The following is a 26,322-nucleotide window of genomic DNA, read 5'->3' as shown; positions in this document are numbered from 1 at the left end:
CGCTTGAGCCCAGGAGTTCAAGACCAGCCTAGGCAACATGGAGAGATCTTGTCTCCACACACACACAAAAAAATTAGCTGGGCGTAGTCGCACACATCTGTGTTGCCTACTACTTGGGAGGCTGAGGGGGGTGGATCGCTTGAGCTGGGGTTGTCAAGGCTTCAGTGTGCTATGATTGCGCCATTGCACTCCAGCCTGGGTGACACAAGACCCTGTATCAAAAAACAACCAAAAAAAAAAAAAAAAAAAAGTGACATATAGAAAAGAAATAGCAAAATGGTCGGTGTACATGAACTCACAACATGTTGGGCCTGGGTGGTTGACACATTAAATGTCTGGCCAATTGAGCAAGACAGCCATTGATTGCCCCATTCTACATCCACAGAAGCAGAACCAGACAGGAAGTGATGAGATTTGCACGTGGGTCACATAGCTGACCTGTGGCAGAGGTGGCGTCTCAGCTACTGGCCGTTAGCTGTGCCTTTTGTTTGTGGCATAACACCATATTGCCTTAATGCCCTCGAAGTTTTATTTGTCTAGTTTGTTGTTATTGACATTGGAGGACAAGTCCTTTTTTTTTTTTTTTTGAGACAAGAGTCTCTCTCTCTCTCCCCCAGACGGGAGTGCAGTGGCGCCATCTCCACTCACTGCAACCTCCGCCTCCAGGGTTCAAGCAATTCTCTGCCTCAGCCTCCCAAGCAGCTAGGATTACAGGCGCCCGCCACCACGCCCGGCTAATATATTTGTATTTTTAGTAGAGACGAGGTTTCACCATGTTGGCCAGGCTGGTCTTGAACTCCTGGTCTCATGTAATCTGCCCGCCTTGGCCTCCCAACGTGCTGGGATTACAGGCTTGAACCACCGCGCCCGGCCGTGTTTTTTTTTTCTTCAGTTAAGTGGGGATAAAAAACGGCACCTACGTGCTTCGGGGCCTGTAGTGAGAATGGTGGACACGATTATTGTCGTTACGGCTCCTAAAACCCAGCGCGGCGAGAGCAGACTACAGCGGTGTCAAGGTTCCAGGTATTCCCCGCGGGCCTTATCCCAAGGGAGCAGATTCTCCACGCCCCGCGACGGCGCCGGCGCCGGCGCAGACTCCGTGAGCGGGGTCGTGACCGGTGGGGCCAAGACTGGGCTGCGGGCGGGGAAGGCTTCCGTGCATTTACGTAGGGTGCAGGGCGTGGCCCGTTGGGGGCGGGGATTTGGGCGGTGTCGGTGCCCGCCCGGACTCCGTGAGCGGTGGGCGGAGCTGCGTGCTCTGGGGTGTGAGGTGGGGCGGACCCCGCGGCGGCGGCGCGGCTGACGTGGAGCGTCCGGGTTAGCGGGTGCGGCAAGCTGCGGGATTGGGGAGCAACGGGCCGGGCCGGGCCGGGCCTTCGGGCCCGAGGAGGCGGCGGCGGTATAAAGCCGGCGACTGGGAGCATGTAATGTCGGAATGCGGAGGCCGCGGCGGCGGCAGCAGCAGCAGCGAGGACGCCGAGGACGAGGGAGGGGGCGGCGGCGGCGGCCCCGCGGGCTCAGACTGCCTCAGCTCGAGCCCGACCCTGGCCACAGCGTCCTCGGCGGGCCGGCTCCGTCGCGGGCTGCGTGGCGCCTCCCTCATGGCGCGCCAGCGGCCGGAGCTGCTCTGCGGGGCCTTGGCGCTCGGCTGCGCGCTGCTCCTCGCCCTCAAGTTCACCTGCAGGTGAGGCGGCCCGGACCCTGGGGCCCCGCTAGGGCGCTCCCCCTGCTCTGCCGCCTGGAGCCTGCAGGGCCGGGTCGCAGCGGCCTCAGCCGGGGAAGTCGGGCCTGACCTTGCCCAGGACGGCTGACCCCTCCCGGAACCTGCGGCCACGGCTTCCCACCTTCTCCTCGCCCCGGCCCGCCCGCGGACATTATGGCGAGGCTTCCGGGTGGAGCCCTGCGCCCTATCGTCCCGCTTTAGTGCCGAGGGAGGCGGGTCGGGGGTGCTCCTCACCTGTTGGAGTCACTAGGGGTGGACCTGTCACTTCGGCCCGGGCTGTAGGACCCTCATTTCTCACCGATTTCATTCCCCTTAAGCTTCCGGTGTAGTGATCCACAACCTTCCGAGAGTTCCAGACCCCTTTTAGAATTCCCGCACTCATTGATCTAACGATTATTTTTATTTTGAGACGGAGTCACGCATTGTGTCCCAGGCAGGAGTGCAGTGGCGCGATCTCGGCTCACTGAAACCTCCGCCTCCCGGGTTCAAGGGGTTCTTCTGCCTCAGCCTCCTGAGTAGCTCGGATTACAGGCGCGCGCCACCACGCCTGGCTAATTTTTGTATTTTTAGTAGAGACGGAGTTTCACCACGTTGGCCAGGCTGGTCTCGAACTCCTGACCTCACGTGATCCACCCGTCTCGGCCTCCCGAAGTGCTGGGATTACAGGCGAGTGCCCCGCACCCGGCCTGATCTAACGATTATTTATCTGCACCTACTATGTGCCGGACGCTCGTCCGGGTGAACTTTTTGCTCCCTTGAGTGGATGGGACAGTGAACAAGTAAATATAATTTTTTAAAGCTTCAGTGCTATGCAGGGCATAGAAACGATGGCGGTGAGGAAAGACTTCCTAAGGAAGTGACATTTGAAGCTTATACAAAAAGGAGAAGGGACCAGCGCTGGGAAGATCCCGGGGGAGCGTGTCCACGGTAGAGCGAACAGCAAATGCAGAGGTTCTGAGGCTGGGCAAGCTTGATGTTTGCCTGGAATTGATAAAAAGGCCTGACAGTAGGCTGGGGTGTAGGGAGTAGGAACATGAAAGTTCATGTGTGTCTTTTCAGGAATGTACACACGTACAAAATTTGCTCTATATTTCAGGTGTACTTCTGGTCTCCCAAATCCACAGTGGGTCTTTTGGGATTCCAGTTTATAAGATCTGTATTGCTACTATGATATCTGTGATTTCACCTCGGAACATTTTTGAGTTTATTTAGCACGATATGTGGCCAGTTGTCAAAGAGGTGTCAAGAGATTGGGGATTTTAGTGGAAAGATAAATTATAATAACTCTCAGTGAGCATTTTCCATAGGCCAGGTGCTGTCAGCAGGGTTTCTCAGTCTTGGCACTGTTGATATTTTGGGTCAGATAATTCTGTTGTGGGGGCTGCCCTGACTACTGTAGGATGTTTAGCAGCATCCCTGGCCTCTACCCACTAGATACCAGTAGCACACCCCACAAGATGTAACAACTACAATGGCTTCAGACATTGTTAGATGTCCCCTGGGAGCAAAATTGCCTGCTTGGGAACCACTGTTTCCATGAAGCATTTATTCATTTAGTACATAATTGAGAGCCTAGTATGGGTGTCATTTAAATCTTACAATCCCCATTAAAGTTTGAATATACTGTTATCTTTCCCAGTGCACAGATGAAGGAGTCCAGCCTTCGTGATGTTTCAGAACCTGCTCCAAATCACACCTACGTGATAAGGGGCTGAGCTGGAATTTGAATCCTTTATTGTCAGGACCTCCTAGATTCTTAACCTTGTACTTTATTCTTGTCTCCCACAAGGACAGTATACAATGTATTTTACAAGGTAGAGTGTTGCGAGGTGACATTTAGGTTCAAATTAGGAAGAGAGGTTTCCCCCTCCAGGGGTGAAGTTTATTTACATCGGTTTGTTAAAGTCTAGAAATAATGGTTAATGTTTGTTCTGAGACAGCATGGCTTAATTGATACAGAAGTCCTTTGAGATTGAAAAGGAAGGAAGAGAGTAAATCCAGTTACTAGAGTAGGCAGAATGAGATCCTTTCTTGCTTCAGGCAAGGAGAATGAACCAGTAAATGGCTGCTGCTTCATCTTCTTTCTGTGTCACTGGCAAATTTGACAGTCTTTTAATAGACTCGGATTAATTTTTTTAAGGTCATCTTTGATTGAATGGTGTCATGATACTGTTTATTGCTGTGCATCTGGCTAACATTTCTACCCCCGCTTTTCCTCTTTCAGTTTTAAGATCTTTGCTTTAATAAGGAGATAGGCTTAAGGGAGAATAGGATTTTTTTTTTTTTTTTTATCTTGGCTCACTGCAACCTCTGCCTCCTGGGATCAAGTGATTCTCCTGCCTCAGCCTCCCGAGTAGCTGGGATTACAGGTGCGTGCCACCATGCCCAGCTAATTTTTGTATTTTTAGTAGAGATGGGGTTTCACCATGTTGACCAGGCTGGTCTCGAACTCCTGACTTCAGGTGGTCCTCCTACTTCAGCCTCCCAAAGTGCTGGGATTACAGTGTGAGCCACCGCGCCCGGCCTAGGATTTTTTTTTTTTAATTTAATTTTTATGAACAGCTCCAGGCTTGAAATAAATGTCTGCTCTCTTCAATGTCTGTGGCTTGGCTGAGTTCAAACCAGCTAATATGGAAAAGGTTGATTTGAGGTTGAGCCACAGTGAATAATCGTGCGTTTCTGGGCATCTAATCTTTACTTACCTGTGTCTCTTCATCCTGTCCGCCTTTCTTTTACCTTGATTTAGAGGGAAAAAAAAATTGTCTGTGTGTAGATACATATGTATGTATACATGTATTTATTTTGCTTTATTCCATTTTGTAATTTCAAAGCTGCCTCGAATGGTCTTTGCAAGGAAGTGATGTAGGGTGTGAATTTCATAGGAAAATTGGGGTTTCAACAGGCCTTTTTTTTATGTTGCCCCGGCTGGAGTGCAGTGGCTATTCACAGGTGCAATTATGGCATGCTGCAGCCTCAAACTGCTGGGCTCAAGTAATTCTCCTGCCTTAGCCTCCTGAGTATAGTAGCTGGGACTATAGGCACATGCTACTGGCTCAGCAACAACAGGCCTTCTTATTTGCAACCAACTCGAGTTTTTTGTACCCGAGACATACGCCTCATAGCTGCAGGAAATCTTTGCTCTATGTATAGTTTCTCTAAAATGTGAAGCAGATTGATGAGTTAAATAGAAACTCACCAGTGTTTCTGATGGAGTAGAGGCGAGCGTTTCTTCTCCCTGGCCAATATTTGATTTTTGATTGGCCTTGTACTTTATCTGGCTCATTTAGGAATGCTTCTGAATATGCAGAGCAAAATTACTGAGTTGCTCTTTATCCTTTCATTGACTGTCAGACCTACATTTTTCCTCAGATTGCATTATTTGATGCTTACATTGCATTTTTTTTTTCTTTTGAGATGGAGTTTTGCTCCTTTTTCCCAGGCTGGAGTGCAATGGCGTGATCTTGGCTCACTGCAACCTCCGCCTCCCGTGTTCAAGCGATTCTCCTGCCTCAGCCTCCCAAGTGGCTGGGATTACAGGTGTGCACCACCATGCCCAGCTAATTTTGTGTTTTTAGTAGAAATGGGGTTTCCTGGTGTTGGTCAGGCTGGTCTTAAACTCCTGACCTCATGTGATCCACCCGCCTCTGTCTCCCAAAGTGCTGGGATTACAGGCGTGAGCCACGACTCTTGGCCATGTGCAGTTTGAATGGTAGAAAAGTAATTTCTCCAAAGAGCAGAATTTTGGATCTCTTGAAAACGTGTCTTTTTTTTTTTTTTCCTGTAGTGCCCTCCCCACCTCTTACGTGGCTATCTTCTTGTCATTCAGGTCTCAGAGCTTAAATTATAGCACCTCCCAAGCCACCACTCCATCAGAGGAGCTACCATGTCCTTCTGTACATCACCTTGTTAAATTTTTCACATAGTGAGCATTTAGTATATTTTTATTGTTTACACATTTGATGTTTTTCCTGTCTTCCTCCCCTAGAAAGTGGTCTCCTCGACAACACGCAGTGCTAGCTGCCGCAGCCTCAGTGCTTGTGCCCAAAGCACAGTCACAGCTGCTCAGTAAAGAATTTTTGAATAATTGTTTAAGTGATTTTTTCAGGTTATGAAGGCATTCTGCATAGACTGAAAGCTCTCTGATTGAAGGTTAAAATATTAGTTTGAGTGAATAAATAGGTGACTTGCTCCGTTGAATACTTCTGCCTGTTCTGGAATTTCATATAAATGCAGTCATAGTGCATGTACTCTTTAGCACTTTTTTCACTCAGCATAATCATTTTGAGACTCATCCAAGTTATAGTATATATGAGTAGGTTTTGCTTTTCGTTTTTATTATGGAGTAACATTTAAGTAAATGGGTAAGAATATACCCCAGTTTATCATTTTACCTCATGAGTCATGCCAGATTTCTTATGCTTACTATTTACATAGTTTTTCTTTTCCCATCCTTATGCCTTTATCCTGTGTCTTTATATTTAAGATATATCTCGTTTAGATAGTGCATAATTGGGTCTTGCTTTATCCTGTCTGGCAGTCTGCTCCTCCTAATTAGGTTGCTTCCTTTTTTTTTTTTTTTTTTTTTTTTTTTTGAGAGACGTAGTCTCGCTCTGTTGCCGAGGCTGAGTGCAATGGCATGATCTTGGCTCACTGCAACCTACACAATTCTCCTGCCTCAGCCTCCCGAGTAGCTGGGACTACAGGTATGTGCCACCACACCCGGCTAATTTTTTGTATTTTTTTCAGTAGTGACGGGGTTTCACCATGTTAGCTAGGATGGTCTTGATCTCCTGACCTCGTGGTCTGCCTGCCTCGGCTTCCCACAGTGCTGGGATTACAGGCATGAGCCACCGCGCCTGGCCTCTCCTTTTATATTTAACGTAATTGTTGAGGTAGTTGGGTTTAAGTCTACCTTCGTGCTCCTTGTTTTCCATTTGTACCGTCTGGCTTTTGTTCTTTTCTTGTTCCTTTACTTTCTTTCTTTCTTTTTTTTTTTTTTAGATGGAGTTTTGTTCTAGTCACCTAGGCTGGAGTGCAATGGTGCAATCTCGGCTCACTGCAATCTCTGCCTCCCGGGTTCAAGCGATTCTTGTGTCTCAGCTTCCCGAGTAGCTGGGATTACAGGCGCCCATCACCACCCCCAGCTACTTTTTCATTTTCGGTAGAGACAGGGTTTCACCATGTTGGCCAGGCTGGTCTTGAACTCCTGACCTCAGGAGATTTGCCTGCCTCGGCCTCCCAAAGTGCTGGAATTACAGGCTGAGTCACCGCGCCTGGTCTCCTTTACTTTCTTTGGGGTTAATCTCATCGCGTTTTAGGTTTCCATGTTTATGTTCTCTATTTATCTCGTTTAGATAGTGCATAATTGGGTCTCATTTGTTTCTTAGCAAAGCTGCCCTAATGGTTTGTGGTATGTGAGTGCAGATGCATGGACAGCTCAGGGTGTTTACTAGGGCCCTTCTACTTGGTGGGATGCAGCCTGGGCCTAGATCTTTAGGTCTTGATGGGGAAAGTTACTTCTGACCACTTGTTTGTTCAGCGTTCTTTTCTTTTTCCTCCTGATCTGTTTCTTGTGGGAAGCTCAAGTGTTCAAAAAGCCCATTTTCCAGTTAAATAGGCTGTTGCTTTGTTACTTATCTTCATTAGTCTTAGGATTATGATATATATCTGGAGGAATGTATATTATTGTTTAATTGTTACTGTTACCTGAATGCCCTGGATAAGTACAAGCCAACTCCAGCTAATAAGCTTAATGTTTTCTCAAAGTTGAGTTGATTGTAAGCATCTCCCGTGGAAATCTTGTTAATGGTAGTTTACATGCTCCCTCACCGTAATTCTGAGCTTGCATGCTGGTGGCTCTAAAGCCCTGGAGATAAGTGGCTTTTGTGGAGAGCCAGGCTGCAGAAAAAGGAGGATGAGGTCTTTGGCATGTGGGGAGCAGGAATATGGATTATTCAGAGACATCCTTCTCTGCTCTCCACTGCCCTTCCAGCCTACACCTAGGGGACAGAATCTCAGAGAATTGTTTCCAGCGTATTATTCATGTCTTGCATTTGCTCAGCCAGATGTTGCCTTTCTAGGGCAGTGATTTTGGGACTCCATTTTCTTATTCAAAAGAGGATTTTCCTTTTAAGCTTCATTCTACTTCCACAGAGCTATTTTTAGAAGAAGATAAACTAAGCAATCTTTTCTGTGTTTGCTCTTTTTTAGTCGAGCAAAAGATGTGATAATACCAGCAAAGCCACCTGTCAGCTTTTTCTCCCCGAGGTCTCCAGTCCTTGACCTCTTCCAGGGGCAGCTGGATTATGCAGAGTACGTTCGACGGGATTCAGAGGTGGTACTGCTCTTCTTCTATGCCCCTTGGTGTGGACAGTCCATCGCTGCCAGGGCAGAAATTGAGCAAGCAGCAAGTCGGCTTTCAGATCAGGTAATGCTCACATTCAGCTTAAGAATCAAATGACTGTCAGTCCTATATGTAGGGCAGGATGTCCCCACAGAGACACCTTGCCCAACGGGCAGACTTTGCCAAGGTGAACTCCAGGAGTCGTTTCTAAGTTACAGAGCTTTCTATAAAGCAACAGAAAGGATTTCCAATTGTGGCGATTGTACTCCAAGGCAAGTGTGGGAGCAGATTCTGAATCTCATAACACAAGCCAATGCTTATCCTGGGGTGCCATACTGTTTGGTTTCAGCATTGAAAAAGGTCGAGGGACTGAAAATCCTAGTTCTTGCATATCCATTTGATACTTGCTAGTTAGGTATTTTAGGTAAGAAAATGTATGTATGATATGACTGCGTTGTAACAAGGCCGACCTTTTTAATATATGGACCAGAACTATATTCAGCAGATAAGGAATGCCACCTTTGGGCTAGGTAAGAAAGATATATAGGCAAATAAGTCACCTGTTATGGCAGTGGTTTTCAGCCCAGTGGACCCCAGTTGTGCTTTAGAAAATAAGTATTTTATGATGTCCCTTTTTCTTCCTAAAAAGGAATTCATAGATGATAAAGTTTTCCTATACATGTAATTTCAAAATAATCTAATGCACGGATTGTAACATAGAGGTGAGGGGGGAAAAAGTAATTTGTAACTAAATGATATATATTTTAGTATGTAAGTGCACGGTCAGAACAGGTCCATATACCTTTATGTAGAATCACTGTGAATGGGATAGTTACAAACGTAGACTGATAAAGGTGATATGTTGGTGACTTACCTGCCACATGGACATTGCTCTTAGTAATTGATTATCCTAAATGGTGAACAATCTTGGTAAAATCCTGAACTATGCAAAGCCCTTTCTGCTCTCAGTTTACATAGAAGTTGCATTCCTGAAAAATTCAGTGAACACAAAAAGCATGCTTTAGATTCACATGTAAAATGGAGCTAGGTACTGGGCTTCGATAATAACAGGTTTTCCCCAACATCAGTGTTTGGCAGGCGTTTTGAACTCCTCTGGAATGCTATGGACGACTCTTCTGTGTGCAAAGCAGGTTTGAGTGTAGCAGGACATCTACCAACACCCCTGCCCTACGTATGCACTGTAGCTTCCCCCAGTCATTGTAGCAAGCAAAAAGCATCCCACAGATTTCTAAGACTCTCCTGCTCAGAACCACTGATGTGAAGTAACGTGTGTAGGCAGCTGAGTTCCAGAAGTTCATTTGGAACTGTCATTTGGTTTTTCTTAGAAACTGTGGAGCCTTCCAAATTTAGAGAACGAAGTTCACGTTGCCCATGTTGGGCACAAGAGGGATATCTATTGTGTTTTATTAATAAGTGTGAATTAGCTACCTTACTGTCAGCCTAAGCAGTATGTCCTTCTGAGTGATGGCATTAGTATAATAATAATGATATTCTGGTGTGCCAGGCCCCATGCTAATTCTCAACCACTTTGCAAGGCGATGCTGTCAGCCCTGTTTTTCTGAAGCAGGACTGCAGGCATAAGGGGTGAAGCAGTTTGTTTACCATCACGTAGTGGTGGGGGTTGTAGTGCAATCCAGGGACTGCTGCTGCTTTTTTTTTAAAAAAAATTTCAGCTCCTTCCAGATTGAGAGCTTACTATTCCATGTACTCAGTAGGGAAAAAAGTGGGTTTATTTTTGGAAACACACAGAAATCTTTTGAACTGTATTGCACGGTAAGATTGGTAAACACGGTCCAAGTCCTGCCTGGACATCATAGATAAGAGTATGTCTTTCTTTTTTGTTTTAGTGATAAATTATGACCTTTGAAAACTCACAACAGTTTTTTTCATAGTTTCTGTTTCAGCGAGAGAGGAATCATTCCATTTTTAAATTTCATCTTTTAAATCTTGGTAACTTTTCAGTTGTTATTCATAGTCATTTGAAAACCTTTTTTGGCTCTGCAGGTGTTGTTTGTGGCAATTAACTGTTGGTGGAACCAGGGGAAATGCAGAAAACAGAAACACTTCTTTTATTTTCCTGTAATATATCTGTATCATCGGAGGTAAGAACTTTTTAAATAGCGTCTCTCATTCCAGTTTAGTTTGCCAGTTTCTAAATGAATTTTGCATTTTTTCTATATTAAAGTATTAGATATTCACTATAGAAAATTCAGATAATACAGATAAGCAAAAATTAAAAAAGAAAGATCTGGATAATCCACCCCCCTTTTTAAAGCTAAACATGGGATCAGGCAGTAATACTATTTCCTAAACTGCTTTTCTCACTTTTTTGAGCATCTTTTCATGTCATTACACATTTTACAGCATTGTTTTTAAAAGTACGAATTACTCCAATGTATTTCAGATATCGTAAGAGTGTTTTGTAAAATTACACAAAATTTCTTATCGTTTCATCTGGAGGCATAGCAGAGTCCAGAGTGTATCTTACCATCTATTCTATTGGGAAGAAAATTACTACAAGTACACAGTCCCATGTCCACAATTCTTTTTTTTTTTTTTGAGACGGAGTCTCACTCTGTTGCCCAGGCTGGAGTGCAGTGGCGCGATCTCCGCTCACTGCAAGCTCGGCCTCCCGGGTTCACGCCATTCTCCTGCCTCAACCTCCCAAGTAGTTGGGACTACAGGCACCCACCTCCCTGCCAAGCTAATTTTTTTTGTATTTTTAGTAGAGACGGGGTTTTACCGCCCATGTCCACAATTCTAAAGTCACAAAGAGGGCTGAAAAACGGAAAGAGTTTTATTTTATCTTATTTTTTTTTTTTTTGAGACGGAGTTTAGCTTTTGTTGCCCAGGCTGGAGTGCAGTGGTGCAATCTCGGCTCACTGCAGCCTCTGCCTCAGGGTTCAAGCCGTTCTCCTGCCTCAGCCTCCCGAGTAGCTGGGATTACAGGTGCCTGCCACCACGCCCGGCTAATTTTTGTATTCTTAGTAGAGACGGGGTTTTACCATGTTGCCAGGCTGGTCTCGACCTAGGCTGTACTAGAGTACAGCCCAGACCCTGCTGTGAATGATAAGTAATGTCTAAAAATCTGACTCGAAGAGTTTTGGAGATAGGAGATAGGACTTTGGACTTTGTTCAGGGTGATTGGCTTGAAGTTTGTTGAAAGTAAAATGGGTAAAGGAGATTTGATCAGTAGAGAGCTTTCCTTTTTCCTTCTAAAGTTCTTGGGCCATAATCAATGGGGATTTATAGCAAACATGCACAAACAGTGATTTGTGGGTTCTCTGTCACATTCCATCCCATTTCCGTGTCTGTAACATAAACTGTTGTCTGGCACATAGTATTGACTCCCAGGAACTATTAGATAGTATTTGGGCAAAAACACACTTTTCTACCCCATCTCTACCCCCACATTTTCCTCTGGATATTAGATGTTTGTATTTTAATATTTGTAGTAAGAAGCCAGTTTTTGCTTAGGGACCACTAAGACCATTTTCAGATTTCTTCCCCACTTTTTGGCCAGTAACTTGGAGGTTCTGCCTTTACATGGAAGGTTCAAGTACAGGTTTTTTCGGATACAGGAATACTTTCTCAGAGTTACTGTTTTTGTTTTAAAGGTAAGTGTAAGGTGGTGTACTTAACTCTGTGCTCTGTAACGGGATGATGAGCTTGCCCTGCTGAGGTCCTTGCATTTCTTTTTGGCTTTGAAAAAAGGCATGGAAGCCTAGTGGGGGAGTGTAGTCCTTTCAGACTGCTCAGAGGTGGACGTAACGTGATGTGACATTAAAATCAGAAGAGTTCCATGGAATCAAGTACAAGTGTCATTTTGGGATATGCAGGTATACAGTATTGTCATATATATACTATTTGCTTGCTTAGCTTTTGCAGAAAGATTGAAGGGACCTCAAAGGAACTTTAGAAATATGTCCAACCTTCTTATTTTACAGATGAGGAATTTGAGGTGGTACGCACCTTGAAATGCCCGCCTCCACACCCCTGTCTTTGCATTGTTAGCTTTTACAAGTCACTAGAACCCTTGTAACATCACAACAGGAAAACTCATCAAAGCCTCTTGGCCTGAGTGGTTGAGGTTTCCAGATTGGTAGCTCCTTTTTCTGGAACAAAATAAGTTAGATGCTTTTTTGATTTCTTCCTTTAAATTAAAAATTATTGGTGGTTGATGGGGTTGGTGGTGGTGGTAATTTTTAAACTGAACTAATTTGTAGTAAGTCTTGATTTGGTAGAATTATTAACTGTGTCCCAGCTGTAGATGTAGAGAATGCTGTTTTTCACTTTTTTTCATGCTAATATTCCTTTAACATCATTCTGCAGTGCACATGGAAGAATTGTGTTTATCTCATCACGTGTGTGTGTGTGTGTGAATTTCTGTAACCATGTATTATGGTATTATAATCACAGCCTTTATAAAATTCTTCACTGGGCTCTATTGTTGCTGTTAACAGTAAGCTTAATGTCAATTTCTGTTTAGAGAAAAGAACGATTATGCAGTTGTTGAATTTCACCATAACCCCCCAACCCTTGCCACCTACCATCCAATTATATTTGGGCAGTGTCTGTATTGTGTGAGACTGAAGAGAGGCACGTGAGAATTCTGATTAGCTTAGGAGGATAACTGAATAGTGGTGGTATTACTTAGCGGCACTGAATCCAATTCTGTGTGTCCCCAGGCACAACTGGAGGGGAAAGGAAGAAAGATTATTTATACAGGTCACTGACTTCAGACCTTCACATAATTTGTTGTTGTTGTAATAAAGCTTCAAATAGGTTTAAGGTTCATTCAGTGATCCTTTGTCCGCCTGTTTCTTTTTAGTAGGCCAAGGGCTGACTGTTCAACCTGTCCCTTACCTCACAGTGACTAGTAGAAGGAAAGTCTGCCCGCCTGCGTTGAATTGTATAGTTAAATCCTGGAATCCCTTAGCATGTGGTCAATTTCCAGGGTTGTCTCTCTGTTTTGTTTTCAAAAGAACTACTGTGGGAATTAATTTTTTTTTCAGAGATAAGACTAAATGTTCCTTGTTTGGCAATTCAGTTTGCAGTTGAATTCAAGATCATAGAAGGGTAGGGGCTGCTTGTGCCTCTCCTCACCTAAAATGCTTGTTCTTAATTCTCTGGTCACCTCCTGAGCAAAGCAGGCTACTGATCTGTGACTTGGTTGGATCCCAAAGCAAGACACTTTCATTTTGTGGTGGTGATGATTTTAGTTATACATTACAGGCTTAATGCATGGTGTATTATTTTTATTATTTTTATTTTTATTTTTATTTTTTGGTACTAGTTTTGGACCAATCGAATACAAAGGCCCCATGAGTGCTGTTTACATTGAGAAGTTTGTCCGCCGGGTGATGAAACCACTTCTCTACATCCCATCTCAATCAGAATTACTAGATTTTCTCTCAAACTACGAGGTACTTGTCTTTCATATCTCCTCCTCCATACTCAAGGCCTTTCACGGGGTTGTATTGGATTGTTTGTTTTAAAGGGGTTTAAAAAAATACCTCCTGAATTGCAGCAAGTAAAAGGTCATGTGATAGATCAGCCCCAGTTAAATGCTTTTTGAGATACTGATTATAAGGATGGTTTGTCCAAGAGAGTTTTAAGAGAATAGAGTACTAGCAAAGTCTTTGTTTTTCGTTAGGGAATTTTCAACAGATTTTCATCTTGCTTTACAGTTAACTTAGAGTAGATGAGAATTAACTTACAATTTATGTGCAACTGCAAATTTCTAAGAATATTATTTGACACTTCTCATAGCATTGTACTATGAGATACCTGGTTTCTCTTGTCAGTTGTAGTTTGGTTTTTTTGAAAACTGGAAATATGTTCCCTTCCATATTATGAAGTATATAACTATTTCAAGGTCTTAATTACAGAAAGTTTTCTAACTTTCCTGATGTAGCTTCTTTCCTGCTTCCCCATTGCCAACTTCAACCCCTGGTAAATTATTTTTATAGTATTTTCTTTTTTGAGACAGAGTCTTGCTCTGACACCCAGGCTGGAGTGCAATCTCAGCTCACTGCAAACTCCACTTCCTGGGTTCAAGTGCTTCTTGTGCCTCAGCCACCCAAGTAGTTGCAATAACAGGCAGTGCCACCACGCCCAGCTAATTTTTGTATTTTCACTAAAGAAGGTTTCGCCATGTTGACCAGGCTGGTCTTGAACTCTGGGCCTCAAGTGATCCTCCCATGTTGGCCTCCCCTCACAGTGCTGGGATTACAGGTGTGAGACACCACGCCCAGCCCTGTAGGATCTTTAATGCATGTTAAGAATGGCTTATTGTGAGGCCAGTATTGGGATTATTGAAATATGTAGCCTCAAAAAATTATAAAAGTAGTTCTGCAAAAAATTCACTGGAGCAAGTGTAAAATCATACTTGAGTACAAGTAAAATGATACTTAGGTACAACAAAATCAAGACCATAAATACCTGACAGAGATTTAAAAACCATGTATATCCAGACCTTCCTGACAGTTTAGAATTGTGGCTAGTTGAATTTTACTGTTCGCACTATTTATATTCTATATAGATTGGATACACATTTTTTCACCAGAACATCAGTATAGCTTTATTCAATCATGTTGGAAACTCTACATATGTGTTAAGTATTAGCAGAGATTCCCCAAGCAGCAGTATATCTAGTTATTCTGCTTTTAGTTCTTAGCTATGCATCAGAGTAAATATTCCTTAATTACATAGATAGCAGATGGATGTCTGTGCACCTCAGAGGCCTGCCTCTCATTTTCCCTGGGCAGGCTGTTGGGTGAGGGCTATATTAAGAGGCAGGGTACTGGGGCCTGATCCCTTTGGCACACTCACTGGGTTTGTGATTTGGGGCGGGTTACTCACTTCCTGGGCATCAGGGGCCTGGGCCAGGGTATCCTTGAGATTCCTTCTAACAGTAAAGTTGTGGTAAGTGGGTTTTGACATGGTTCTTCAGTGAGTTACAGCCAGAGCCACTCGGGATGGCACAGCAAAATGGTGAAGAATCAGGAGTCAGACAGACCTGCTTTTAGCAGTACTCCATTGATTGATTGATTGATTGATTGATTGATTTAGAGATGGTCTCACTCTGTTACCCAGGCTGGAGTGCAGTGGCATGATCTTGGCTCACTGCAATCTCCATCTCAGGTTCAAGTGATTCTTCTGCCTCAGCCTCCTAAGTAGCTGGGATTACAGGCATGCACCATCATACCTGGCTAATTTTTTGTACTTTCAGTAGAGATGGGGTTTCACCATGTTGGCCAGCTGGATTATTTTATTTTTTTGAGATAGGGTTTCACTCTGTCACCCAGGCTGGAGTGTGGTGGCATGAACTCGGCTCAAGCGATCGTTCTGCCTCAGCCTCCCAAAGTGCTGGGATTACAGGTGTGAGCCATCATGCCCAGCCCAGCAGTACTTTAAAAGACTGTGCTCCAAGTATTGGTGTGGAGTTCATGTTAGATTCACTAATCTACTGATGACATTACTGCTGATGACATTTAAAACATTACATTAAGTTTTTTGGGAGCCCACTTAGAGTGATGTACAACAGTGATTAAACTGGACTGCCTTTAAAATGGGAACCACAAGAGTGCTACCAAGATGGGGTCCCTAGATCACTTCTGTCAGCCTTTAAAATGACTTCCTCCCAAAAGCTGTGGCTTTTATCGGGTTAGTATCATCTTTTGCTGGGCTTGTCACTGAGATGAGATTGTCTCATTGGCAAGAGATAGATAGTACTTGATTAATTGTGAAACAACTCACTAGTCAAGCCCATCGTAACACTTGTGAAACCATTTGTCTTGCAAAATATACCAAATAGCACAGCCTAGAAAATGTATCAGTTTCACACACACTGCCTATAAGATAGAGACAGAATTCTAGATCCAGAAATGAAACCACTGTCATGGTTTTGACGGTTGAATAATTAGGAAAGTTAAGGAATTTTTGGAGTCCCTGGAGTAGAACACAGTAAGCTTTTGAATATTCTGCTAAGTTAGGGTTTCTCAACCTTGGCGCGCAGTTGACGTTGGAGGTCAGATAATTCTGTGTTTTGGGGGGCTGTCCTGTGGTTTGTAGGATATTTAGCAATATCCCTGGCCTCCACCCACTAGATGTTGGTAGCACCCTTTTCTCCCCTCATTTGTGACAACCAAAAATATCTGCAGACCTTGCCAAATACCCCTCAGGGGGCAAAATTCCCCCATTAAGAACTACTGCTCTGAAGAATTGAGTTTTCCCAATTAAGGCCTTAAGAGGAAGAAAACACGTCTTTTATCATGGGGCTCTCAGAAGGCATTAATTTAATAGTTAAAAGTTTATCTGCTTATAATGGTGGCAGTAGAGAGAAGATGAAAATTAAACAGTGCCTTGACTAGAGAATGGTGGAAGGTTATGGGGGGGAGGCGGGTGGAAATTATAGCTAGGGATGAGTTAGAGTGTCATCACTAGAGCTGTCTCTGATACTCAACTTTTTACTCAAACTCCTCATTTTTTCCAAAAAACAAAAACAAAAAAACCCTATACAGTTTAAATATGTGAAGTAACTTGCTAATTTAAAGACATCTTACTATGAAAGATACTTGTTTTGGTCAAGAGCCTTATCTCAGTTTATATTTTTTATCAATATGGATTTCAGTGTCAAGTGTGTTTAAATTTAAGTATATCAAAATTGGGTCAAAATAATGTTTTCATGGCACTTCTGAAGTTTGACATAATGACGGATTGGTTTTTTTTTGCTTGACTTAGTGTCTGTTAGATATGTTTGTAACATCTTGTAGGAGTATGTGTGATAATTTCCTTGTTTTAAAAAAAAATTTCCTGCGTAGGATCTGGATTTTAAGGAAGGGAAAAAAAAGAAAAAAAATTGATTAATTATAAATTTGTCTCTAATCCAGATATTTGTGAGCATTTTGGACCATTATAAAATTATATAGTTAGCATTCATTACTTGGGAAGTGATGATGTCCTGAAATACATAATATTCTCTATTGACATAAACTTGTTTTTGAGACAGAGTCTCGCTCTGTCTCCCAGGCTGGAGTGCAGTGGCGCAATCTCGTCTCACCGCAACCTCCACCTCCTGGGTTCAAGTGATTCTCGTGCCTCAGCCTCCTCAGTAGCTGGGATTACAGGCATGTGCCTCCACGCCCGGCTGTTTTTGTATTTTTAGTAGAGATGGGGTTTCACCATTTGGCCAGGCTGGTCTTGAACTCCTAGCCTCAAGTGATCAGCCCACCTTAGCCTCCCAAAATGCTAGGATTACAGGTGTGAGTCACTGTGCCTGGCTGACGTAAAATTTTATTATATGTATATGGAACTCTATTCATGTATGCTTATTCTATTGTTAGAAAAAGGAATGTACTAATTGTATCTTGGTTTTAATTTTTAGAAGTCCTATAGTTGAATCCTTTCAAAGGCCTATTCAGATGATTTGATACTGAATTGCTTAGAGTGGAAATTTTTTTTTTTTTTTTTTTTGAGGTGGAGTCTCGCTCTGTTGTCCAGGCTGGAGTGCAGTGGCGTGATCTTGGCTCACTGCAACCTCCACCTGCCAGGTTCAAGTGATTCTCCTGCCTCAGCCTCCTGAGTAGCTGGGACTCAGGCATGTGCCACCATGCCCGGCTAATTTTTGTATTTTTAGTAGAGATGGAGTTTCACCTTGTTAGCTAGGATGGTCTCTATCTCTTGACCTCGTGATCTGCCTGCCTCGGCCTCCCAAAGTGCTGGGATTGCAGGCGTGAGGCACCGCACACGGCCGAAGAGTGGAAGTTTTTAACCAATGGAAAATATTTTATTTGGCTTAGATATCTCAGACCTACCAATATCACATTGCTAATCATTAACCATGGTTTTATGTTTGTAAACTATGACTCTAAGAGGCCTGGCGAGGTGCTTCATGCCTGCAACCCCAGCACTTGGGAGGCCAAGGTGGGAGGATTGCTGGAAGCCAGGAATTCAAGACCGGCCTGGGCAACAAAATTAGACCCTGTGTCTATAACAAAATGTTAAAAATTAGCCAAACATGGTGGCACATGCCTGTAGTCCCAGCTACTTGGGAGGCTGAGGCTGAAGGATTGCTTGAGTCCAGGAGTTTGGCGTTACAGTGAGCTATGATGGCACCACTGCACTCCATCCTGGGCAACAGAGTGAGACTCCATCTCAAAACAAAACAAAGACAAGACTCTGAGACCAGAAACAATTTCTAGGACAACAGTTTTGCCTTTAACTTACTTAAACATCACAGAAAGCCATTAAAGGGTGAGTACTAAAAATTCTTAACTTTGTAAACCCTGAAATACTTCAGTTGTTATTAGCAAAGAAGTAATGCATAAACTATGCATTGTGAAGTGCTCTTCAGTTTTCAAGTGCTTATTTCTAAATGTTCCAAACAGCTGGGTGAGGTAGATGGAAATTGTGGATCCTTCCAACAGATTAAGAAGCTAAGGTACAGGGAGGCTGTGATTTACCTACATGGAGACTGGACGACAGCCCAGCCTTGTGGCTCCCCAAATTCTTGTCTATCATGTTCCTTCCTCAAAGAAATATTTAAGGTTCCTGAATTGAAACTTCAGTATCTACCTAGGGGTTACAACTTCAAATATTTATTTAATGTCATTTTTTGAAACTTTTTTCTTTTATGGTAGAACATTTTGACGATGTTGGCTCCTTAATTTGGCTGTTAGCTTTTTTTTTTTTCTAAATGAATACTTAAAAGAATAAATATGGATGAAGGATGATGCCATGGCTCTTAAGCAGCAGAGTTTTGCCATTTCCTGTTATTAATTGGGTCATTCACATTTATTCTGCAGAACTGGGATTATTTTGTGTATGATAGTCACAATATTCAGGCAGGGTATGGTCTATAATTTTCTACCCAGGTAAGCACTACAATGATACTTCCCTTGTAAATAATGAATGTAGCTAAAAACTGAAATGAACTTGCCAGGAGATCCCATAAAGGGAGATTAAGAGCTCTATATAATTTTCTTGCAAACCATGTTAAGAAATTTGACTGGGCCCCGTGGCTCACACCTGTAATCCCAGTACTTTGGGAGGCCGAGGCGGGCAGATCATGAGGTCAGGAGTTTAAGACCAGCCTGGCCAACATGGTGAAACCTCGTCTCTACTAAAAATACAAAAAATTAGCCGGATGTGGTGGCGGGCGCCTGTAATCCCAGCTACTCGGGAGGCTGAGGCAGGAGAATTGCTTTAACCTGTGAGTCAGAGGTTGCAGTGAGCGGAGATCACGCCACTGCACTCCAGCCTTGGCGACAGAGAAAGACTCTGTCTCCAAAAAAGAGAAAAAGAAATTCTACTTACTTCAGTTACTCCAGTTGTGGAATCCCTCTTCCTCGAATGTTCTTCCTGCCAATTTAAATAGAGAGAGGAAAATGAAGTCGATTACTGTGGACAACGTATACTAACAGAACCAGTGTCATTTTTATTTTTATTTTATAGAGATGAGGTCTTGCCATGTTGCCCAGGCTAGTTTGGAACTCCTGAGGTCAGGTGATCCTCCCATCTCAGCCCCCAAAAGTCCTGTGATTATAGACATAAGCCACCACACCTGGCCGGTGTCATTTTTATTTCAGTAGACATTAAGTTGATTGGAAAGGGAATAGGACTGAGCAATAGTCATTTAATTTTCAGTGACTAATTTTCTTGCTTCTCTAATTTCAGTATTGTTTGGACATCATTTGTGTTAGGTATTGGTAGCTTCTACATCAGTAGTGCTTACTTTCTTATTTATTTGTTTGTTTGATTGTTTTTTTGAGACAGAGTCTCCCTCTCTTGCCCAGGGTGGAGTGCAGTGGTGTGATCTCTGCTCACTGTAACCTCCACCTCCCAGGTTCAAGCAATTCTCCTGCCTCAGCCTCCCAAGTAGCTGCAACTACAGGTGCCCACCATCACGCCTGGCTAATTTTTGTGTTTTTAGTAGAGATGGGATTTCACCAGGCTGGCCAAGGGTGGTCTTGAACTCCTGGCCTCAAGTGATCTGAGGGGATTACAGGCGTGAGTGCTGCTGGCCTCTTTTTTATTTTTTAAAGCACTTGACAGATTCATTTGACTTGTACTTTATAATTTACTCACCAAATGCTAACAGTATTATTATTTCAAACTCTTCTATCTGCAGGCAAAATATTTTAAGAATCTTTTCATGAATTTCTATATCCATTTAAGAACACTTATTTAGCATACATTCATTCATTTATTCCTAACAGCTTGGTAACAAAATTGTTTTAAATTTAGATGGGATGGGGAAAGGCTCGGGAATCTTTTAGGGGGAAGAAGAGAGTTAAGTAAAATTGCCAGATGACAGAAAACATGAGCATTTTGACAGAATTGTAGAATGCTGGTACCCAACATTGTCATATTGTTTGTAAAATTCTACTCTGAATGTTGTGCACATAGGTACTGTTTCTGTTAGTTCATAGTTTTGTGGGTTTTTTTTTTTTTTTTTTTTTTTTTTTTTTTTTTTTTAAGATGGAGTCTTGCCCTTTTGCCCAGGCTGGAATGCAGTGGCACGATCTTGGCTCACTGCAACCTCCACCTCCCTGGTTCAAGCAATTCTTGTGCCTCAGCCTCCTGAGTAGCTGGAATTACAGGCGTGCACCACCATGGCTGGCTAATTTTTTTATTTTCAGTAGAGACAGGGTTCCACCATATCGGCCAGGCTGGTCTTGAACTCCCGACCTCAAGTGATCCACCCGCCTCAGCCTCCCAAAGTGCTGGGATTACAGGCGTGAGCCAGGGCAACAGAGTGAGAATCTGTTTCTTTTTTTTGTTTCTTTTTTTTCTTTTTTTTTTGAGATGGATTCTTGCTCTGTCCCCCACCTGCTGGAGTGCAGGGGCATGATCTCAGCTCACTGCAGCCTCCACCCCCTGGGTTCAAGGGATTCTCTTGCCTCAGCTTTCCGAGTATTTGGGACTACAGGCATGTACCACCACACCTGGCTAATTTTTGTATTTTTTAATAGAGACAGAGTTTTACCATGTTCACCAGGCTGGTCTTGAACTCCTGACCTCAAATGATCCTCCCTCCTAGGTCTCCCAAAGTGCTGGGATTACAAGTGTGAGCTACTGCACCCAGCCTAGATGTTAAGTTTCTATCAGAATGAAAATCAATTGATTCATTTACAGTTGAATCTTACAACAAGCAAGTGGTTTAGATTGGAAAGATAGTATATTCTACTACAGATCAAAAGTTTCCTCTTTTTTATAACATATTGATTTTAAACTTTACCAACAGATTAAATTTCCACCAAATTTTGGATGCAATTTTGTTTCAATGATCAAGTTCATTTCCACAATGACTTACTAATATAGAGTGTAGTGCCAAGTGCTTTTGGGCTCAAAAGGATTCTTTTCATTTGCCTAGTGCTTTACGGTTCATCAGGCTTGCTCTTTGCCTAACCCTGTGAAGAATTGTTCCTATTTCCACATCAGGCAACTGAGGTTTCATATTGAAGGGTTCTCCCGAGGCTGTTCATTCAGCCACTAGATCTCAGACTTGAGCTTAGGTCTTCTGACTCCAAGTCCAGCACTCTTTCCTCAGGGATCTCAAAATTTGACTTTTAAGACAGATACGATTATTACAGAACAAAACCTGACTGAATGAGTGCCACAGGGCCTTCCAAGAAGGAAGAAGTGATTGTAAACAGGAAGGCAGAACATATCTGGTAGGGGACAGTTAATTGGTTTGGCAGAATGAAGGGGCGTTCTACGCCTAGCTTAGAGAAGTGGAATGAGCAGGTGGAAATGAATGTGTAGGGTGGAGGAGCCAGAGGGCCGGAGGCGGGTCCTCTGCAGATCTGAGGGAAAGGAGAGTTGCCACTGTGGAATGCTGGGTTTTGGCGGGGGTTCTATGGTTTGTTTCCTGTTGAAGGGGCTTGATTACAGGTGAAGATTAACCCTGATTTCCAGCAAAGTGTGAAGGTATGTTTGGAGTCAATGAGAGAAAGAGATTCAAGAAGAAACTTAAGAAAGGTTAAAAGAAAATTATTGCCATTGCTTGTCTGGAGTTGTTAAAAGCGATTGAGGACATAACTTACTGATGAAGTTTTGAGCCTGGGAGAATTGTACTGTCAACAAACAGGGTGTGGAAAGACCTACTCATGGGGACAGAAGGAAATTTCAGCTTTGAATGTCCCTGAATGACCACTGTACAATCCTGTCAAAGCTACTGCAACTCCATCCCTTACCCTGTTTGTTGTTTAAATGGAGGGGATGTTCAACCCCAACCTGAAATTTTTATCATGTGCTTAGGCTTTTTGAAAAAATGAAAGGCAACAAGATGCATTAATTGTCAAATTGTAATATGTCTTGCTTTAAAATATCCTCCATTACACTGTGGCTGACAGTGCCTCAGTTACCTAATTCTGCTCTTTTTCCTGCAGCCTGGAGTACTCGGGTACTTTGAGTTCAGTGGCTCACCCCAGCCTCCTGGTTATTTGACCTTCTTCACCTCAGCATTACATTCATTAAAGAAAGGTAAAAAATGATTCATATTAAGACATTGTTACTTCAGTAGAATTGTTACTTACATCTTTTCCATGTGTTATTATGAATATACTAATTTGCTTGATTCCTTTTCTCAACGTATTTTTATTTATTTTATTTTTTTTTAGATGGAGTCTCGCCCTGCCGCCCAGGCTGGAGTGCAGTGGCGTGATCTTGGCTCACTGGAATCTGCCTCCCTGGTTGAAGCGATTCTCCTGCCTCAGCCTCCTGAGTAGCTGGAATTACATAGGTGCCTGCCGCCATGCCTGGCTAATTTTTGTATTTTTAGTAGATATGGGGTTTTGCCACGTTGGCCAGGCTGGTCTCGAACTCCTGACGTCAGGTGATCCACCTGCCTCGGTTCCCAAAGTGCTGGGATTACAGGCATGAGCCACTGTGCCCAGCCGTCAGTGTATTTTTAATAATTACATTGTTTAGTGTTCCATCATTAGCAAACAGGAAATACTGTTCTGTTTCACATATAGTCTCGCAAATGTTTTGCTTTTTAAAAATATAGCTTGAGGCTGGGCGCAGTGGCTCATGCCCGTAGTCCCAGCACTTTGGGAGGCTGAGGCGGGTGGATTGCTTGAGTCCAGGAGTTTGAGACCAGCCTGGCCAACATGGCAAAACTCCGTCTCTACAAGGAATACAAAAATTAGGCACGTGTGGTGGTACACACCTGTAATCCCAGCTAGTTGGGAGGCTGAGGTGGGAGACTCGCTTCAACGCAGGAGGCAGAGGTTGCAGTAAACCGAGATCGCGCCACTGCACCACTGCATTCCAGCCTGGGGGACAGAGTGAGATCCTGTCTCAAAAAAAAAAAAACCATATATATATATATGATATGAATGTCGAGCACGGTGGCTCATGCCTGTAATCTTAACACTTTGGAAGGTCAAGGCGGGTGGATCACCTGAGGTCAGGAGTTCGAGAACAGTCTGGCCAACATGACGAAACCCCGTCTCTACTAAAAATACAAAAATTTAGCCAGACATGGTGGCACGTGCTTGTAGTCCCAGCTACTTGGGAGGCTGAGGCAGGAGAATCGATTGAACCCGGGAGGCGGAGGTTGCAGTGAGCCAAGATCACGCCATTGCACTCCAGCCTGGGTGACAGAGCGAGACTCTGTCTCAAAAAAAAAAAAAAAAATTATTACATCATAATCTTTTTTTGTGTGTATAGTTAAAAGTTTTGGTCAGCATTTTTAGTGGTTATTTTATCTGTCAGATAGGTTGTAATTTAGCAATACATTTCTTCTGAGAAGTATTTTTATAGGTATAAAACGCATGTCACATTACAGCATAGGCTACTGCCAGCTTCTCACATCTGTATTTTTCTTTGACTTAGTTGAATTGTATATTGTTTGGTGTCCTGGTTTTTAAGTGAAAGGTCATATTCTCCCAATTGTTTTATGTTGTTGCATGCTCTCTCTCAGTCCTGACTCCACAGCTTGTCACTTGTGTCAGATCCATTCTCATCTGCTCGCTTGTCTCCATCCCCTTTGTTACCACTCCAGTCTGCGCCCCTTCACCCACACCTGGACCAGACCAGTGGACACATAACTGGTATCCACTCGCTTCTCCTTCCTCAGACTGTGGCCTTTGCATATGCTAGTCCTTCTTCCTGGAATGTGCCTCCACCCCTAGGGCTCAGTTCTCCACCTGTCAGGGCCCAGCCCAAATATCGCTTCCACAATTAAATAACTGAAACCACTACCCCAGTCTAACTTGGGTACCCTGTTGTTTTTTTGTAGCACTTAACACAGTTTGCATTTATGTATGTGGTTACAAGATGATTTATTTAATGTCTTTTTCCCTAGACTGTAAGATTTCTGAGGGTAGGGACCATGTTCCTCATGTTAGTGTTCTTTCTGTATAGCCTGGCACAAAGCAGGGTCTCAGTCAGTCTTTGCCAAGCAAGTGATCACATTAATGACCCTATTACCTTCCCCCAGGAAATCAACCAAAAATATGTAACTATTCTTTTATTATTTTTATTTTTGGAATATTAAAACAGTATATATGAAACAATTATATGACTGGCAATTTTAATATATACCTTGAAGGTTTTATGGACAGAGAATCTACTATATTCACATTGTTTGCCTGGGAGACATAGGGGGAGAAAAGCTGTCATATAAGTATGTCTGTCTAATTGAAAGACTTTGAGCTGCACAGTTTCAAGTGACTAAGCAGACTTAGCAAATGGAAATTTGAACTTTGGAAACAAAATACTGCCAACTTAAATAAGCTTAAGAAGCATCCATTCAAAGCTCTTCATGGAAAATTAAATAAAGCCCTTCACAGAAGACAGACCTTAATGAAGACTATATAAAAGGGTAACCTAGAGTCATTCACTAAAGCGATGGTAGCATTCAAGTTTGTGAGCTGAAGAGGCCATTTCAAGGTCGTAGAAGCATGTTTTGTTATTTGATTGGCTTATATTGTGTGCTGCTATGCCGTATTAGAAATACATTACTCATCTTAAATTATTTTTTCATTCAGAGGTTTCTAAAAAGGTGTTCCTTTTAGGAATACCCTTCTAATACGAGGCAGCAGCCTTTTTCTCCTTTCTTTCAGCAAAAGAAGCGTAAATAGTGATAAATAAAATAGATATAAAATAAGGTTGAAAGGGATAAATGGTTAAAAATTACTCAAAGGTACAAAATGAACCTCCTTGGTCAAATCACTAATTTTGACAAGTTTATGTGCTAGTTGTTTTCATAATAAATGTGGTCTGATTTACTTTCTCTACATCTCCTCCCTATCCTGTGATTCTGGTTGGAGCTTGTAAAATTCTGTTGCATATGCAAGTTTGCAGGAGCTGAGATTAATTAATTAATTAATTCTAATTAATCCTTTTCACCCCATTTTTTTGTGGCTAAATTCACACAATTGGAAATGATGATTTTCTGTAATATGTGCACTATGAAGGATTCCCTAAAGTAAATCTTGCCTTGGGCATCTGGGGTTTTTCTCCCTTTCTTCTACCCTGAAGTCAAATGTTGTTTTCCTTATTATTAACAGCAGATGTGCAGTAAGAGGTAGGAGAAACACATGCACATTAAAAAAAAAAAGATACAGTTTCAAATTAAATTCTAGGTCAATGTCATGTTTAGATTGTATATACAAATCAAGGCTGGAGAAACATTTGACACATATAACATTTAGTTTTAGAGAACTGAACTGAAGAAGTGTTTAGACTGTTGTAGTAGAAAGCAGATGCCTTGGTTCAGCTGGCTACCAGCATTTATACAATACACATGCCTTTCCCCTGCCTTAATGATTTTTTTTTTAATTGTCTTAGAAATAGCCAGGCCACTTCAAAGTTCTACATTTGTTTTTTGAAGCTAGCTGGTCATCAGTGCATAAATAATTTGCGAGAGTACCACGTCTGAAGCATCACAGGGCTGTAGTGTGTGCTGTGAGGAGAGCTTATTCCTGGCCCCCAGCATGCGAGGCTTGGGTTATAAGATTGGGTTCTGTGGTCCTTTACCCCCCACTTAACGCAACTTGTCAAACATTTGCTATTTTTACACATTAAAAGAAAGGAAATTCACTTACCACCTCAGCACTGTAATAGTAACTGCCTTCTCTTGTTGTTTTAACTGTTTCCTTTTTTCTCCAGGGCTCGGCCTCAGTGCTGATCTGTCAGTTTACCTTGGTCCACCTGTTGTGGACAGGAACTCTTGTGCATATTTCTGTCCATTATTGTATTAGCCTTTCTTTTTTTTTTT

The 26,322-nt window shown here is 42.9% G+C and overlaps 1 protein-coding gene across 11 annotated transcripts in view; it reads left to right on the top strand.

Moving 5' to 3' along the window:
* TXNDC11 (thioredoxin domain containing 11) overlaps positions 1-26,322 on the top strand; it is a 71,181-nt gene that overhangs the window by 6,332 nt on the left and 38,527 nt on the right. For 2 of the 11 annotated variants that reach the window (XM_063796673.1, XM_063796668.1), the window contains exons 1-4: positions 1,261-1,684; positions 7,934-8,150; positions 10,092-10,189; positions 22,484-22,577. Coding sequence is in view for 7 of the 11 variants with exons in the window: in XM_063796668.1 (XP_063652738.1) it covers positions 10,133-10,189; positions 22,484-22,577 (151 nt within the window). In the remaining 4 variants the exon portion in view is untranslated. Of the gene's footprint in view, positions 1-422; positions 1,024-1,211; positions 1,685-7,933; positions 8,151-10,091; positions 10,190-13,383; positions 13,514-22,483; positions 22,578-26,322 lie in introns of those variants that run through there. The other 9 variants (XM_063796674.1, XM_016929432.4, XM_016929431.4 and 6 more) reach the window with 8 other exon arrangements.

This window comes from Pan troglodytes, chromosome 18 (genome assembly GCF_028858775.2).
Source record: "Pan troglodytes isolate AG18354 chromosome 18, NHGRI_mPanTro3-v2.0_pri, whole genome shotgun sequence".
NCBI lineage: Eukaryota > Metazoa > Chordata > Mammalia > Primates > Hominidae > Pan > Pan troglodytes.
Note: the sequence above shows the minus strand (reverse complement) of the source record. Positions and strands in the feature narration are given on the sequence as shown.